The sequence below is a fragment of the Parasteatoda tepidariorum genome, chromosome 11 (assembly GCF_982258835.1).
Source record: "Parasteatoda tepidariorum strain Cologne lab strain chromosome 11, Ptep-v5.0, whole genome shotgun sequence".
In the NCBI taxonomy this organism is placed as follows: Eukaryota; Metazoa; Arthropoda; class Arachnida; order Araneae; family Theridiidae; genus Parasteatoda; species Parasteatoda tepidariorum.
In genome coordinates this window covers 50,700,300-50,714,496 of record NC_141765.1, presented here as the reverse complement: position 1 = coordinate 50,714,496, position 14,197 = coordinate 50,700,300, and the positions used below count along the sequence as shown (strand labels likewise).

General features: G+C 26.7%; 1 protein-coding gene across 2 annotated transcripts; it reads right to left on the bottom strand.

The window, feature by feature from the left end:
* Positions 1-2,384: 2,384 nt before the first annotated feature.
* be (ben) lies at positions 2,385-13,988 on the bottom strand. 2 transcript variants are annotated; one of them, XM_016067047.4, is made up of 2 exons: positions 13,774-13,988; positions 2,385-6,999 (listed from the first exon to the last, which is right to left on the bottom strand). In XM_016067047.4, exon 2 carries the CDS (start codon positions 6,997-6,999, stop codon positions 5,785-5,787), a length of 1,215 nt encoding a protein of 404 aa, XP_015922533.1. In that variant the 5' UTR covers positions 13,774-13,988; the 3' UTR covers positions 2,385-5,784. The 2 variants fall into 2 exon arrangements, with proteins under 2 accessions (XP_015922533.1, XP_087010749.1); XM_087154623.1 differs by lacking the exon at positions 13,774-13,988 and adding an exon at positions 12,194-12,717.
* Positions 13,989-14,197: the final 209 nt, after the last annotated feature.

Genomic DNA, 14,197 nt, shown 5'->3' with positions numbered 1-14,197 from the left:
CTTTCACCTTCATGTTTGATTTTTCGTTGACTGTTTCAAAATACTTTTGTTGACCTTATTCTCTGGCGAGTCGTAAGAATGGACGCCTATTTTTGAGTGCTCGAAACTTGTAGACTTTTATTACCATCTTCATATTTTTTGAAGCAAAAGGAAGTTTTATATAATTAAAAATATTCTACCATCTTAATTCAAAGCCTATTTTTTTATACTAATATGTCACTTGTCGTAAATTTTTCATACCAACTCATCTTATAGTCACAATCTACCTTATTCAATAAGACTATAACCAATTATGAGATCCGAATCAATGTTATTATTACAAATTTTAAGATATTGAAAAAAATTTTTATTTAAATTTTAGTACACCTTTTTAATTAATTTAACTATCAATAAGAATTCAAGCAAAGCTATTTCTTATATGCTTAAATAAAATTCAATGTAAATCTTCTGCCGGGTGTTTCAAAAATAACCTACAACTGGAAATATCGATTTAAAAACATAATTAAAAATTTTGTCAACAAAAAGCACTGCTACGTGAGAAAAACAATGCATTTTAAACTACTGTTCCTTATAGCAACATCATGATGAGCTCTTTTAACAAGTTCCACAATCACATTTTTAAATTTAATAAATTCTGGTTTTCGAAGCAGAACGCAGTAAATCAAAATTTTCCATGTCCTTTAGTTTTTAATTAATTCTTCAAGCATTCGATTATTTTGGGAAACTCAGTATTAAAAAACATAAATGCGCAACTTGCAAAACAAAGAAAAATATTTTGAGTTGAAATAACATGAAATAACCTAATGAAATAACACATAGAAATATGTTGCAATTTTGTGTCAGTCAAAAAAAAAGTATTATTTATTAATTTTATTTTAAATTTGATCTTTTACATATCTGTATGTCAATGATAGTTAAAACAGTTAAAACTTAATTCGAATACACATATTAAATATTATTCTGAAAACAATAAAAAAATATCAACCAATTAGAACAGTATCAACAATTATACATATTAAATATATTAAATATTATTATATTACATATTAAATACACATATTAAATATTATTCCGAAAACAATAAAAAAATATTAACCATTTACGACAGTATCAACAATTATAATCAAATATGTACAATCCAAATACATGAATGAGCAAACAGTTACATTTTTCCTTTTTTTAAAAACATGCATGATTTATATTTCATACCAACCTGTAATCTACAAGAATTTAAAAAGATAAATGCAGATAAAGGAAATTTTGCTGAGTTAATTTTAATCAATAATGAAATCAACAGAGACATATCATGAATAATAATGAATTATTATCATTCTTAAAATGTATTCTTACAAGACGATGTAATTCATACAATAAATAACAGATCAAATAATAAAATACATATCGTCGCTTTGAAACTAAACCGTGGTAACTCAAAAAAGCAAGTTTTTCAGGAGAGCGATTTCAAACTTTCCTCGCTAATGCTAATCGCGGCAATGCGATGACGATTTATCTGCTATCTAAATTAACTTTATGGAACTATAAAGATAACAGGTTATTTTTCTAAAAGGGTGACTTTTTTTACACAAAATGACCCAAAAATATCATTTTTCGACTTTTTTTAGTTACAACGGTTTAGTTTCAAAGCGACGATATGTCATAAACAGTAATTTCTATGAATAAATTTATAGAAAGATGATCTCCCCACTGATGGAACATGAAAAGGTACTACTCTGAAATTAAAAACTTTTATACCTTAATATATAATAATTACGTTGTTTCATGATTGTTAGTTAGTATATACAAATATTGTATTGTGTATTATAAATGATTCAGTGCTTACATCAGCATAAATTTAAAATACTCCGAATTCAAAAGGTTAACATGTATGTGTGCATTATTTACAATTTCAATGAAAAAGCGGAGCAATTTATTTTAAGACTGAAAATATTTTTGCATTTTTTCTTCAAGTTTCACAATTATTGACATTGTGATGATTTTTTTAAATGTAAACATTTACATAAAAGATTATTTACGTGAAAAGTGAACATTTATCATCTCGTCACCTTCTGGCATCGCACTTGTTTCGAACTTGTTATAAACATCGTCGGAAAATGGTTATTCAGAGCAATGTTTGCAGTAAATGCTCATAATTGTCACTACCTACATTGTAGAAAAAAAGTCTTACTAGTATTGAAGGGCAATGTGAGCTTGGGGAAGCATGGCCGGTAGCAGAAAGTTATTTTGCAGCTGTAATTTTGACTTTAAGAAAGTTTTTACAAATAATAATTTTTGAAGACGACTGCTGTTAGTAATAAAATTTCACTTCATGCACCAACCTATTTCAAAATGTTCATACGCAATTATTTAGATGTCAATTTTGTGAGACTTAAAAAACTTTTCCAGATTTATTTTAAAAGCTATTACTTGTTATCTTCTTCTTACGAGGCGTTAATAGAATCAATAACCAATTGTTGTTCGACTCTCCATTGTCTATAAAATGCCTGACATAGCTAGAACTGTTTGTCAATGACCCCTTTCAAGCTATGAAAACATGTATTGCTATTGGTACTCACAATTTTGAGGATTTCTTGTAAACATTTCTCAGACAAAAATAATTATGTAGCGTCAGTTCCATTTTGACACCAGAAGATGTTTACAAGTTAAAGTTTTATTGTTGGAACAAAGTTAATAAAGTTTTTTTTAAATTTAAATATGACCACAGCATAGTTTTATGAGGTTGCTCTGGTAGTATTTAATATATATCTTTATCTAACTGATTCACATATTGTAAGATAAATAGGATTTTCCATTAAACAATTTCAGATTAATTCCATATATGATCATTCACTAGAACTTTATTTATCATTACTTTTTAATCAAATATTGGCTCAAAACAATATCAGTCTGTTATTAAATATACAAAACAGCGGAGAAGAGCTAAAATTCATTGTATAAACATAAACGACCAAGAAAATTTAAAAGAAATGGCGATTGTGAGCGGGAAATGTGTAATGTTGTTCTAAAGTATTCTTTATTGATACAAATTTCACAAGTAAACCAAGCTCATGTATAAAAGCTTTTATAAAAAGCATCATATTGTCTATTAAAATTATTGTTAACATTACGTTGAGGACTCATGGTTTATCGAATGCTAGCTTTACACATATTATATCTTCTTCTATGAAAAAAAAATGGTTTAAAAAGTAGAAAAATTGGAAGTTGTGCAAAGGTTGAGACAAAGAGGAGCAAATTTATATCAATAAAGAAATCCTGTTACATGAATATTAGTTCATTTAAACATTCTCGAAAATCAACAGTCTTTATTTTTTTAAACTTTTCTCCAACACGCCTTTGCAATGACACTTTATACCCATAATGATATGAATGATCAAAAAATTTGTACTAAGTCACGTGAAAACTTTTATATCATGTGCCTGCACTTGATACTAATTTGGCTAATACTTCACGGGTGTATTTACAAATGAAAATGATACAAATATTAATATTATGTAGAGAAGAGTTGGAAAAAACCGGATAAATGGATAAAACCGGTAACCGCCATTTACGACTAAATTACTCTAACCGTCATAAGAAATCACATCAAATATGTGGCATGCTCTCGCCATACTATTTGAAGATGAAGTAAACACAAAACCGCATTCGTCGACGCCTGCGTCTATTAGGAACATTATGACTTTTACACCGGCAATTTATTTCTGCAGATTTTTTTTCTTCCAATTATTAAAGCAAGTTTTGCATCACTTTTAAAATATATAAAGTATTTTTTAATATATTTCACTAAATAGTGTTGTCAATTAAAACCAGGGTTTTTTTCAATCACACATAACTGGCCAGCTATATTCCAAGTCAAAATTCCTAGAAGGTTGGATACAGTATATCAACTGTAAACGATGAGCACGTGAAGACTGTACTAGTAGCATTGCCGAAGAACATGATCAAAGTTTTATTTGTGGTTTCTGATCTTTAATCTTATCAACTTACTTAATTTGCGATATATTCTAAATATATTCCTTTAGCTCCTTGATTTTTAAAACGATGTATGTTTCTCCGGGTTAATGGATCGCGTAAAATATTTTTCAGAGGGGTAAATATATATTCAGTAGGATAAATAGCTTTAAATTAATATTTCAATAAGAAAAAAAAGTTGGGTTTTTTTTTCAATATTTCTATATATTCCCAGTTTCATCGAATGAGAGTTGGATAAATCAAAGTTTTATTTGTGGTTTCTGATCTTTAATCTTATCAACTTACTTAATTTGCGATATATTCTAAATATATTCCTTTAGCTCCTTGATTTTTAAAACGATGTATGTTTCTCCGGGTTAATGGATCGCGTAAAATATTTTTCAGAGGGGTAAATATATATTCAGTAGGATAAATAGCTTTAAATTAATATTTCAATAAGAAAAAAAAGTTGGGTTTTTTTTTCAATATTTCTATATATTCCCAGTTTCATCGAATGAGAGTTGGATAAATCAAAGTTTTATTTGTGGTTTCTGATCTTTAATCTTATCAACTTACTTAATTTGCGATATATTCTAAATATATTCCTTTAGCTCCTTGATTTTTAAAACGATGTATGTTTCTCCGGGTTAATGGATCGCGTAAAATATTTTTCAGAGGGGTAAATATATATTCAGTAGGATAAATAGCTTTAAATTAATATTTCAATAAGAAAAAAAAGTTGGGTTTTTTTTTCAATATTTCTATATATTCCCAGTTTCATCGAATGAGAGTTGGATAAATCAAAGTTTTATTTGTGGTTTCTGATCTTTAATCTTATCAACTTACTTAATTTGCGATATATTCTAAATATATTCCTTTAGCTCCTTGATTTTTAAACCGATGTATGTTTCTCCGGGTTAATGGATCACGTAAAATATTTTTCAAAGGGGTAAATATATATTCAGTAGGATAAATAGCTTTAAATTAATATTTCAATAAGAAAAAAAAGTTGGGTTTTTTTTCAATATTTCTATATATTCCCAGTTTCATCGAATGAGAGTTGGATAAATCAAAGTTTTATTTGTGGTTTCTGATCTTTAATCTTATCAACTTACTTAATTTGCGATATATTCTAAATATATTCCTTTAGCTCCTTGATTTTTAAACCGATGTATGTTTCTCCGGGTTAATGGATCACGTAAAATATTTTTCAAAGGGGTAAATATATATTCAGTAGGATAAATAGCTTTAAATTAATATTTCAATAAGAAAAAAAAGTTGTTGTTTTTTTCAATATTTCTATACATTCCCAGTTTCATCGGATGAGAGTTGGATAAAACGAGTTTCACTGTATTTCAAGAAATTATGAATATATCCTCCAAAATAAAGTTTTTTTTTTAAACATTAAATAATTTTTGTTTCAGGAGCTAAAATGGCTATTTTATCATTCAAATAAAAATTCAAGCAATTTTATTCGCGGATTGCTTTAGAAACGAAACATTATGTTGGACCAGGTTTCGTTCAACTCTTCTCTACTCTATTAAAAAAAAAAATTAAATCCATATTATTATTGCACAAATTGCCGCAAATTTAATATGGTAATAAGTTGATCCACATTCGTGAACTTTTTAAAGTCTATCACACGATACTGGTTAAATTTAAACATAATTTTAGTTTTACTCTACACCTCATAAAAGTTGTATCAACTTCGAACAGTATTATTCTCTAAAGTACCGCTATTATAGTTCAACCTTGAGCAGATGTTCTTGAGAGTCTATATTTCATACTTTATTTTTAAACAAAATATGTAAATATATTTCAAATCCCAGTAAACAAATTTCTACATTTCTGAAATAAAAAATGAAGACAAACTGCTATGATATTGAACAATTTCAAATTATGACATTCATAATTTGCTTTAGATGAACTGAGACTTCGCTGTGATTTCTCCTCATAAAGAGATTTTAATACTAAAGCAGAACAAGTTCGATTAGAATCATATATGACAGTAAATTCTGATAGATTTTTTGACAAATCATGCAAACACCAACTGTTTCCAAGATATAAATCATATTCTTCTGGTTCTAACACATCCCATAACCACGAAATGGTACAATCACAGTTGACAAAATTGCAGCAATATGATACATTAATGTGCCGTGTAAAAGCTATTGGAGATAATAATCCCCAAGAATTAACATCTATTTTTTCAATGACGTTATTTTCAAATATTACACGCTTATTCACAATTAAACCCAAAAGTCCTTCTGGCTTCATTGTTACAATTCGATTTCGATCAAAGTTAAATACTTCAATGTCATCCCCAATGAATGTACCACCTTCTAGATAATTGAATCCACAACCAGAAATGCTAAGTTCTTTAACTACATTTAAATTGAAAGAACCATTGTTAGTTTGATTAAGATTATTAGAGAAAATTTCTATAGTACTGGAGTTTTTTATTAAAATGGCTTCGTTCTCCAAAAGACCAAGATTTGAAAAATTTATTTCAAAATATGAAATATTGTACAAAAGAAAGGATTTTGCCTGAATTTGTTCGAAATGACAGTTGCTTATTACGAAGTTTTTGGCATTTGAAAAATGCTCAAATGAATTTGAAGGTATTAAGTCAGATGAAATGTGTCTTAAATTAATTGTGCCGACGTTAACTTCTGTGAAACTGTTGGCTTGCAGATGGAAGTCAGAAATATTAACGAAAATTAAAAAATCCATATAGGTTATTGCAACAAACGCATAAGGCATGATGTAAAGATGATTAATATTGAGAAACTCCAGAGTGCTCAATTCCATGTTGGTCAAAGCATTGAAAGGAACTATAACAAAATCACATCCTGTTATTGATATTTCATTCACATCTTCTAATATTACAGTATTGACAGTGAAATTTTGATAATTATCACAAACGCATTCCATGTGATTATTACTGACTGAGCATAATTCATCACTTTCAAAAGAGGAAGTTGATTCTATTACATTTATTAGAATTATAAGACAAAACAATCCAAGTTCCATCTGAAAAATAAAAAGTATAGTTGAATTTTGTTACCAGGTTATTAATAAGAGGTTTTTGGTTTTAAAACCAACTACATTCAAATTTTTTCGAAATTAAATATTTTCAGCATTTCGTGAACTCACTTTATTCACTTATTTTTTTTAATTCTGTTACCTTTAAGATCTTTTTTCCATATCAAGTAAGTTTTTTTAGCCTATATAAGCAAAATTTAACTTATTATTAAGTTTTTTGGCAGCTTTTAATCCTATATAAAGTTTTACTACTATTATCACTTATTTTTTAAAGTCAAATCAGTTCTTTTTTTTTAGCTTATATAAGTGTAATTTAATTTATTATCAAGTTTTTTGGCAGCTTTAATCCTATATAATTTTTTACTTCAATAATCACTTATTTTTTTATTCTTCGTTTTTAGCCTATATAAGTACAATTCTATTAATTATCAATTAAGTTCTTTTCGGCTTTTTCTTAATTTTATTTATCCTATAGTTAAAAACTTATATGTTTTATATTAAATTATAGTTATTAACTTCGATGAATTATCTAATCTCTTTTATCAAAAACAACTTCTACTCTTTTTTTTTATTCATTTGTTTCCAAATTTTGCCTTTACAAAATAACTTTTTACCACAGTTATACATTTTACTTTAAGTTTCTGTGTAAAAAAACATGTATAATTCTTAAAAAATAATTTTTAAAAAAATTAAAAAAATTTTTTTAACGAAGTTCATTATGTTTATTACATTTAAGTAACAAAGTTTTACACCAAAATGAGAATCATTGCTTTTTTTTCTTCTTCTAGATCGATCTAAAATATTTTGCTTTAAATTTCTAGTTTAAGATAGAAAATATCTTAACATAGTCATAGAGAACCAAAAATACCCAAATACTTTTTTTTATTTTTTTTTCTCCCTCGCAAAATTCCTGAAAATGGAGCAAGAATTAATTTTAAAATCAAACACCTCATAGATATAAAAAAATATAAATATATGGACACAAGATGTGTTGTGCAGTTACGGTGGTATTAAAAAATGTTTGTAGATAACTTTTTTTACGATCTTATTAGTTTGTTATACAAAAGTTGATCAAAATTTTATCAAATTTTTATCACCTCATTTACAGAACTCTGTTTTCTATTAAAAATGCATAATTTCTATCTAAATTATTTTAGCTGAGTTAGTTTAATAGTTTAAAAATACTATTTAAATTCCTTCACTATTTCTTTCAAAGAATACCTTAAAGGTTCAAAAAAAAAATCTTTAAAAAAGAACTAATTCAAAAATAAATTTTCAAGAAAATAATTTCTTTTTATTTAGATTTTATATTGTGTTTTCAAGCAATTTAAAATTTGCATCAAGGGTCGTTGTTAATTAACGTTGGAATAAAAAAACATTTTTGCATCATTTGTTAAATTCTTTGAATTACAAGTAATAAAAATAATCATATTAATTTAATAATTTTCATCCATATTTTTTTTGCATTATTGTTAGTTAGTTTATTTATTATTAGTAAAGATTTCAAAAAATATGTAAACAAATGTTAAAAAAATGGCAAATTTTTTTAAATAATTTCCATTGACAAAATTCATTCAGAAAATTAGAAACCATATATGAATAATAGTTTTCTTCTTCTCATCTAAAAATAAGATGATTTTAACTAATTGGGCTAAAGGTAGCTTAGACAAAAACTACACTAGACCATCGTAATAAAAGTTTTTTCCTTTTTTAAATATTTTGGAACCATAATATTAGTTGGAAAAATCACACTTTTCAAGTAGAATGACTTAAGTTAGAACTACTAAATTAACAAAATATTTTCTTTAAAAAAAAGAAATAACCTTTATAGTTTCTTACAAAAGGCAGACCAAAATACATATTTGTTCTTATCGTGACATTTTTCAGTAAAATGAAAAAATCTCGCGTTCAGACTCATATGCATTTAAGAAATGGTGCATTGTATAGAAATTGAACAATCTAAACAATGTTTGATGAAAAAACTGAGTTCTTAAATACACATTTTAGTCGTTAGAATTTTATTTAAATAATAAAATATTTTATTAATTAAGTAGTTGTAACTTCTGAAAAGCACATCTTTATATGATTTCATTGAAGTTTAAATATCTTATGCTGCTTTCCATTTCATAACATGGTGGTCTTGGCTCCTAGAAGCTTTTGACTTTTACAGATTCCCGTATTCTGAAGTTATTTCAGGTAATTGTAAAAAGGGGATTAAATTTTTTTTCTATTTCTCATTACGAATGCTAATAAATAGCCATTGATATTAATGAAGACAATGGAATCAAACAACCAGTTGAACTCTTTTCATAATAATTAGGGTATAAGGTGTTCCACAAAGGTCAAGGTTTTTAAAATCTTTATCAAAAATGAAAGCCAAAAAGTAAACATATTGTGGTTCACAAATTTGTATTTAACCCGGGAAGAAACAAAAATATTTTCAAAATCTGACAAATCACAGTATAAGAAGGCGAGGTCAATAAACAATAAAACAGGTTTTATTGCGAGAAGAAACAGAGAGTTATGGAAAAACGACTAATAGAAGCACCTTTTTATTTATAACTTCAAATAACCTGTTTTTTTTTTTTTTTTTTTTTTTTTTGTTTATTACATTTTCTATCTTCTACAGTGGTAGTTAATTAAATTTCAATGGCTTTTCTTTTATTGGTTTTTTCCTTAGTAAAACATTAATTTGCGACCCCCGATTTGCCTACTTTAGTTTTCAATTCTGATAAGGATTCTAAAAATACGTATTAAAGTCGGTCTCTGAGAAGATCTTTTACAAAGTTTTATGAAGAATATTTTTGCATTTCAACATGCTTTAAAACAGAATGTTTCCTTTATAGCTTTAAGGTCACCTTGTACACTTTTCCAATTTCCACCCCTTTGACAGCTGTATTCTAAATATGTAATACAAAATAAGCGCAAGAATTGCATTGGAATGACTGTAGATTTCTTACTGCAAAAAAGTTGAAAGTGGTTATGCTGCGCAAAACACAAATGACATTTATTTCTCGAGGGAACTAAAGCAAATAGTGTCAAAAATTGTCAAGTAAAACAAACAAAAGGAACATTATATAGGAAAAAAAAAAACAGTAGGATGTTCCGCACTCGTGAAAACCATAATAACCTGATCTGGGCGAACCCAAGAGGGAAAAAAATCCACAAAAACCTTTCAAGTTTCTTTATTGCATCATTACAAAAAGAAATTAGAAAGAAAAAAAAAAGATAAATAGGGAAAAAAAGTAATTTTGCAAAAGAGGCAGATTTCAAGAATAAATTTTCATAAAGTAAGTCCTCTCTTATTATTTAAATCTTTATTGTATCTTTATTTTGCACGTATGAGGTATTCATAATCTAAATCCAGTGTCGCTTACTAATAGTAATTTTGAATTAAATAATTATTTAAATTTTATGACTTATCGTGGCCACGTTTTAAACAATAAATTTCATTTAAATTGCTTATCTGACTAACTAATTTTATTTAATTAATGATCGACACTGCTCATGATATGATAGCTAGGGTAAAAAAAAGCGATATTTATCATTTATTTATTTTTGAAATTTTATTATATTTTTTGCTTATTTTCCGAAATTTATTTTTAATATGATGTTATGCAAACTATATTTAAACGCTTTTCTCAAAATAGACACCTGTTTTCATATTTTTATTTTAGAGAAGTTTTGTAATGCGAAATGCCAAATAAAATTTTTTTTTCAATTTATTTCATCTATCTGTTTTGATTTAAACATGAAAGCAAATTTAAAAAATAGATCTCAATTCAGTTAAAAAAAATTTTAAATTAATATAAAACTTTAACTAATCCAAATTTTATGATATATAGGGAACTTTCAAACTTTTTTCTTTAAAAGATTCGGTGCATCAATTTGAAGCAGTATTTTTAAATTTTACTTATGTAAATATGTTTGCGAGACAGATCTATTAACGAAGGTTAAATTATCACCCATTCATTACGAAATTTTGAAGAGAAGATGATCGACAGGATATTCTCTTTTTTTAAAACTGGAAAGCCCTCCTAACATCGCACTTAACTTACTTGAGCACCAAATGGAAAACGTATAAGAGGAAGGCTGAGACTTACTTTGAAAAAAGATATATACACCAAGATCTGTGGAAAATGGAACTAAATGATAGAGAAGAGGACGGGGGTGTCTGGAAAAAAGGACTTGAGGCGTTATGTGACATATGGCGCGAAGAGGATAAATAGGTAGGTAAATATTTTTGCAGGGCTTATAATATTTTTTATCTAGACATTGAATATAAGAAAAAAATAATGTTTGTAGATATAAAATAAAACAACATTCCTTTCCTTTTCTTTTAATCAAATACATGTTTTTTATAATCATTAAATTAAAATTGTGTAAAACTATAATTTTAAAAATACTTGTGTTCTGAAAATAGTAATAAAAATGTATTTTTAATATTTAAATTGCTACACAACAATAAGTTACTCCAGCTATGAAATTATTATATTTTAATGCAAAGATCCGCTCAAGTTTGTGCTAGTTAGCAAAAGAAAGAAACAGTATTAAAAGGATTAATTCAAACTGGGAAAACGAGCAATTTTTTTTTTTTTTTTTTTTTTTTTTTTTGAACAGTGGGTGGAAAGAGAAGCAAGAATTTTAGGCTATACTGGACAGGAAAAGGTTGATAAATGAATTTTCGGCATGATTTCATCTAAATTGGAACAGAATTTGTAGTTAGAATTCATTTATTAAGTAAAATTATTTTCTATGAAATTTATCATGTTTCGTCATAAATTATTCATTTGCCAACACCATTAGCAGTTTGGACATAATGTCGAAACCCGTCACAATCCAACTATTATTTTTATTATTTTTTATAACAAAAGTTCCGTTATTAACCTCACAAAAAATCAAGTGTATATCAAAGAAATTGTGAATGAGCACTTAGCAAAAGCAAAGCATTCCTGCCACAGCCCGTGATCCTCGTGACCAACGGCATGATAGTAACAATTTGATCAACACAACACTCAAGCTGTCTTTACTTTCCAGACAAGCTGGTACCCATCTATCTGAAGCTGGATATGCTTCACGCCGCCACTGGGGACCGAACCTAGGCTCATCACAATGACAGCTCAGTGACTTAACCATTGAGACATCGTTGCACAATTAATACTCAAAAGTAAACAAAAAGTACCTTCTACTCGTGTTATAGGAGTTGTGCTGGACCCTTTTCATATCTAAATTTTGGCTTCGAGTGTTACAGTCAGATTGATAATCTAAAAACAACATTTAAATACTCAAACGCTTTGCAGTATATTTTTTTGTATACTATAAAATTACTTATCGAACCAAATTACACTTATCAGAGTTGTATATGTAAGAGTAAAAATTCACTGTTTTTTTTTAATTCATAACATATAAATTACAACGAATAATAAAATTATAGTGTATTACACTAAAGTAAAAGATTTTTATAGAATATAACATTTCCTATATTTAAAAGATTGCGACATTCCTCTTGCAATATAGGGAATTAAAATTATTAAATATTACGCATGTATTGTACCTCTTAACACGTCCCAAGCTACAACATACTTTATAGTCCTAAAATATTATAAACACATGGTTTAAATAAAATCAAAATTTTGAACAATTTAATAGAGCTATTATAATTTTTTCATCTATTAATTAATTGGAAATCTTATTTTCTAAATCCAAATGAAATTCAATTGAATAGTTTTATAAACTAATGTTCATAAAAAGAATAATTTCGAAGTGTTGAAATTCTTACCAAGATATTAGTTCAATGTTTTTAATGAATAGCAGTGATATAACTTTTGCTTTGCGATTGGTTGAAGTCATATTTACAATTATAAAAAATAATGCAAATGTTGCCTTCATGCTATTAGTAATTATCAGTTTCTTTAGATAGAAGTGTCACCAGGTATGAACCACTGTGAAATATTACACAAAATTTCTATGTACTTCTTACGTTTTTTTAAATAAAATTATAAATCAAAAAAAGACATTATTTATAAAAAAAAAAAAAAAAAAAAACATTATGAACTACTTATGGCACCTCGCGCTCTTTTTCATAAGAAACAATAAATTACTAATTCACAACATATTTCCTTTTTTGATGAAATAGGCAACCCATAGTGTTAGACAAATAAATAATAGTTTTGCTTTGATTATTGCTAGTTTTAATTTGAGAAGTATCGCATAAAACTCAATCTAAACTATAAAGTATTTTCCAATAATTTATGAGTTTATAAATTATCTTACGGCATAAATTGAATTAGATAGAATGTGGAATCAGGATTAATAGAATTATATTTTTTAGTCTGAAAAATCAACAATCACTGTAAGAAATTCGGAATAAAATTACGGTAAAAAGTACTGGCATTATGAGTGCAGCACCCGTAAATATTACTGTAAAAATTACAGTATATCAGATTTTTTGTTCCATCAAATTTTACGGTAAAAATGAATTTAACGGTAAAAAGTACTGGTATACTGAGTGCTGGTACTTTTCACCGCAATCTGATGCGAAATTTTTTACAATGTACCTGAAATATTAAATACTTAATCACTAATTCGAATATGAAATATTTAATCACAGTGATTTTATAGCAAATATTACTGTATATCACATTTTGGGTGCCATAAAATTCAACGGTAAAAATGGATTTTACCATAATAAGTACTGGCACTCAGGGTGCCATTATTTTTTTAATAGAATTTTTTACAGAGCACATGATAAAAATATATTACCTTGGGATGATTTTAGAACATCTTTATTGCAGTTGTTTACAATTATTTATTTTCAACTATTTCAAAGGCAATACTCAAAATTTGCAACAACGCATAGTGCACAAAGGAAACTGTAACAGCGGACGTTTCCTATCCTTATCTTATATCCTGAGACAGAAAAAATAATAATAAGTTTTCAATTTACTTTTATCCCTCAATTAGTAAATTTTGTGAAATGCTTAATTGAAGCCATTATTTAAAAAAAATTATTGTATTATGAATGTTACATTTAATTTTTGAAATTTTTGACTATATATATATATATATATATATATATATATATATATATATATATATATATATATATATATAATGATATTTTCTTTAATGCTATGAAGTTCTTCTAAACTGAAAAGACTTCAATTTTATATATATATATAATGTT